Here is a 5,000-nt window from a genome sequence, read left to right as displayed (position 1 = left end):
CCCCCAAAACTGTCCACGAGTTCATCATCAACTGCAAACAAGAACACACTGTGGAATTATCGCCCCCCCCAAAAAAAAAATCACATTCTTGAAATTTTTACTGTTTGAGGATAGGAGAGATAGACAAAATGTTCTTACATTTATAGTCATCAGGTTGGCACCTCGATAGCCTGACAATTACCTACAAGACGCCAAATCATGTAGCTTCGTGTGGTCAATAATTGTATAATCATTGCAGAAAATACGTTTGAAACCAGTCTGCTTTATTCCTGTGAATTTTAGGAGGGGAGGTGACGGGTGCAGATTGGTAAACTTTATTGTCCTGACTACCGTCGCTTATTTGCACAACGTACAAGAAATATTTTGAACGAAAACTCTTCGAATCAGTATTTATTATATTCTCAAACAGGGGAACATGACATATGTAAATGTTGGCCTCAAAACCCCACACGGTTTGGCGACTCCTGGCAAAACAGCATTTGGAGGCCAGGGGAAGCAACTGGACCAGGGTGAATAATTCATGAGGGTTTGAAGTTGAGCTTGTCATAATTTCGATGATCGGGGCACGACAGGTACACTTCTGCCAAGGGCTGTAACTCCGAGGGGGAGGAGTGAGGGGACACCATCACCACCATCATTATCATCATCATCATCATCATCATCTACAGTCTATAGCATGTTTTATAAATGTGGGCAATGTGTGGTATGGTATGGTATGGTATCGTATTTTGGCATGGTTTGTAACAGTTTGCGAGGGTATAGTATGATATGGTATGTTGTGTTGTAATGTGGTATTATGGAACATGGTAGGTTGTGGTATGGTATGGTATGGTATATAGTGTGGTGTGTTATGGTATGGTATTACTCTGCACGGTAAGGTATAGTATATGGTATGTTATGGTATGGTATTATGGCATTGTGTTACGGCATGGCATAGTATGGTTTGTTATTACTGCATGGTACAGTTTCGTGGTATATAAATGCTATAGTGTGGTATAGTTTGGTATAGCATGATGTGGTACAATGCATTTTGACGTTACAGTTCAAAGCTGCAATCTTTCCACAAAGTTCTCCCACTGTCAAATCATTTGATGCCATGAGCTCTTTAACGTGCTTCTGTTTATCGATTCGTCCGATAGACTAGCATCTAGACCATCCCTCAGAGCCTAAAAGCAGGAGGCGTTGTACCCAGTGGAACCATCACTCCATTTGATGCACGGAGTAATCCTGTCACTGGCATAAATCTGTGGAATGGAATGTGTTGTTTGCAGGAAGAACATCGCCAAACTCAACATATACTTCAAGCAGCTGAACTATGAGAGGTTCGAGACCATCCCATCGTACGATGTGAGTTTTGTGGTGTGGGGTGATGTGGTGCGGCTGTGTTTTGGTGTGGTGTGGTGTGCACGGCAGTTTACCCTCAACTGTTCTTTGACACTACTAAAGCTGGCTTGTGCCAGACCTTTGTACCACTCACGGCCTCTTTCGCCCTTCCCGCCGCTTCTTTCCCACGCTTTCGCACTGTGCTGTTGTGTGTGTATGGATGTGTTTAGTGGTGTTAAAACTGATGTCATTTTTGACATCAAGTTTTCAGAGACTAGATATTTCTACATTTTGTTGCTTAATGTGTCTTGTGTAAGCGGGTAAAAGTTTGGGACAAAATATAGGTCTGTGAGTAAAGATTTTACTTGTTATTTCAAGTGTGTGTAACTGATGTGTGCTGGGGTTCACTGAGCCAGCCAGTGAAGATCCCTCACCCGCGGTGCACTGGTGAGTGTTGATGCTGACACGCTTGGGAGAGGGAGGGGTGGCCGGGGCCGGGGGCATAATATATCTTTGGCTTTAATCTGAGACCGTATATTATTTCATGATAATAACAATACAAATAATAATAATAATAATAAAGTGGTGTAAGTTGTTGAAGTAACAGATGGTTGTATGTCATTTGGAATAAGGATGAAGACATAGAATAAATACGTTACTGTTGTAGCAAATAATTGTTTGTATATCAGCGTTACTTATGTATAAATGGAGATAAGTCGTAGAATCAATTAGTCGTAGCAACAAGCAGTTGTCTGTCATTCTTATTTGTGGAAAGTAGTAGTTGTTTCAACAACAAATACTTGTTTGTCGATATTATCTATTTTGTTCGTGTCGGTTTTATTTTGGGTGGCCGATTCCATCAAGATGGATCAAAGTGATCATTCACTATCTGAACATTTAGAGCGTTTAAATTCCTTATGCAGACTGTGTGGGAGAAGGTCCAAGAGATCAGAAAAAGATAGGAGCAAACAACAGAAAACATGTGTGTCAGTGTCGCTTCAGAAATCAACACGTTTTTCAGCTTGAATGTGTTGGAAGATACGGAGGGAGTGCACTCAAACTCGATCTGTGCTTCTTGTTTCACAAAGCTACAATTTCTACCAAAACGTGAAAACGCATCCACAACAATAGCCCGCACGTCAGCAGATATTGAAACAATGTCATATTTGTGGTGTCACTTTGACCCCAGTGTCCCAGCCAGCCAGTGTTCAGCTTGTTCACATTGTCAACAGCAGAGCAAAGAGCAAAGGCGGACGACCAGAGAAAAAACAAAAAAAAGGTTTCAGTTTAAGACCAAGCCCCCAACCGGACCACCGGCCTGTTCAAGACGTTTCCTTTTCTGACACCTTGGATTCCACTTCAACGCCAGTTAAACATTTTAAAGTTGCACCTAAATTTAGGCGAGTTCGCTCTGGTGTAGATAGTCTTCATGTAAAGAAAACTCACATGCAAAACAACGTGTATACATGATGACGTATCCATGTATGACTGCTGTCCGGGTCTGTGGCACGACATAGGCAAAATATATTTGGCACCCATGTGTGTGTGTGTGTGTGTGTGTGTGTGTGTGTGTGTGTGTGTGTGTGTGTGTCCCCTCTCTCTCTGTGTCTGTCTAATCTCTTTTCAGTCTATTTCCCTATCAGTCTCTCTATCTTTCTCTCCCTCTCTTATGCGTCTAAATGTTGGTGTCATTGTTGCTGTCTTTGTCAGTCATCATAAAGAAGAAAACACATATGCAAAACAGCTTGTATGCGTGATGATGTATCATTGCTGTCAGGGGTCTATGGCATGACATGTGGCGATATGTGCGATGTGTATATGATTTATAAATCTGTCTCCATCGTCTGCCTCCATCCTCCTATCCCCCCCTCTCTCTGTCTCTCTCCTATTGTCACGGCTGTTTGTACTTACTGACACGTGTGTCTAATGATGTGGTTCCAAACTTCTCACACACAAAGCAGGTTACTAGTATGCAGTCCTTTATTAACTTTCCACTGGGATCTAAAGACATGAAAATATTTCTCTCTCTCTCTCTCTCTCTCTCTCTCTCTCTCTCTCTATATATATATATATATATACATATATTAATTTAGGTTGTGCATTCTCTCTCTCTCTTTCTCTGTGTACGCGCACGCGCGCGCGCGCGCGCGCGCGTGTGTATGCCAGGTGCTTTCGTTTACTTTATCAGGAACTTTTCTGTTGTTGATCATAACTATAAAAACTATGACAAGGGTAACTTATCTAAAAGCATTACACACACACACATACACACACACACACACACACACACACACACACACACAAACATCTGTCTCTCAAAACACACACACACACACATCGCTCGCTCTCTCTCTCTATATATATATCTATATATCTATATATATATGTGTGTATATATATATATTTACACTACACTACATTACATAACACATTTTGCAGCCATTTACTGTTGTGTGAAGAGTTAACAGTTGCTTCGGTACTTGGTCAGCACTTTCTGTGCGTACGTGTGTTGATGAGTCAGGAGCGATACCATCTTCGCGCCATGTGTAGCCACCTGTGGTGATGCGTGGTGTGTGTGGAGGACGCAGAGAACGGGAAGGGAAGGGGGAGAGGCCGGGGGGGAGGGGGGGGGGGTGACTGGTGCTCTGTAAATAACACTATGTGGTTTGTGGGAGGTGGCAGCTGCGCTATTCTCTCGCTAAGCATGCTTCCAGACAGAGACTTGCAGACACAGCGGGTACTGGTCAAACAGTGAGATTGCGCTCATTTTGTTTTCTCACCCTCCGACATCATGATGTGCCGGATTCTGAACTGAATTTTCTACATGTATATCTACGTGGTGTTACTGTGGAAGAAACTGTTTAAATTTTCTACACAGCGGTACACACACACACACACACACACACACACACACACACACACACACACACACACACACACACACACACACATATATATATATATATGTATGTATCCACGTGGTGTTGCAGTGGTACAGACTGCTGTCTGACCTGGGCGGGCAGCTGGGTCTGTGGCTGGGCTTCTCCCTGCTGACGGCCGTGGAGTTCCTGGAGCTGGCCTGTCACATCGTCGCCCACTGCTTCCGCAAGGTGCACCAGACTGGGCACCACCTCGGCCGGCAGCTCGTCGGGAACAACAGGAACAACCCTGCCCACGTCTGAACGTCTTTGACCGCCTCTGTGTCTGTGGCTTTCTGTCTTCTTCTTCTTGTCCTCCTCCTCCTCCTTCTTCTTGTCTTGGTTCTTGTTCTTGTTGTCCTCCTCCTCCTCCTTCTTCTTGTCTTGGTTCTTGTTCTTGTTGTCCTCCTCCTCCTCCTTCTTCTTGTCTTGGTTCTTGTTGTCCTCCTCCTCCTCCTTCTTCTTGTCTTGGTTCTTGTTCTTCTTGTCCTCCTCCTTCTTCTTGTCTTGGTTCTTGTTCTTCTTGTCCTCCTCCTCCTTCTTCTTGTCTTGGTTCTTGTTCTTGTTCTCTCTTGCCTTGACTACTGTAACTCTCTATTATCTGGTTTGCCTGCTTCATCCATTCAGTCCCTTCTGCGGATACAGAACTCGGCTGCCCGACTCGTCCTCAGAAAGAAAAGATCTGAGCACATCACTCCTCTTTTGCATCATCTCCATTGACTCCCTGTCTTACACACATAATAAAGTACAAGATCATCA

The 5,000-nt window shown here is 43.7% G+C and overlaps 1 protein-coding gene across 2 annotated transcripts in view; it reads left to right on the top strand.

The window, feature by feature from the left end:
* Window positions 1-5,000, top strand: part of LOC143298195 (uncharacterized) — a 40,237-nt gene that overhangs the window by 28,969 nt on the left and 6,268 nt on the right. The window contains exons 13-14 of one of the 2 annotated variants that reach the window (XM_076610961.1): window positions 1,272-1,347; window positions 4,314-4,525. In XM_076610961.1, the coding sequence (XP_076467076.1) occupies window positions 1,272-1,347; window positions 4,314-4,505 (268 nt within the window). In that variant the 3' untranslated portion in view covers window positions 4,506-4,525. Of the gene's footprint in view, window positions 1-1,271; window positions 1,348-4,313 lie in introns of both variants that reach the window. The other variant, XM_076610960.1, reaches the window with a different exon arrangement.

Source organism: Babylonia areolata, chromosome 23, assembly GCF_041734735.1.
Source record: "Babylonia areolata isolate BAREFJ2019XMU chromosome 23, ASM4173473v1, whole genome shotgun sequence".
NCBI lineage: Eukaryota > Metazoa > Mollusca > Gastropoda > Neogastropoda > Buccinidae > Babylonia > Babylonia areolata.
Note: the sequence above shows the minus strand (reverse complement) of the source record. Positions and strands in the feature narration are given on the sequence as shown.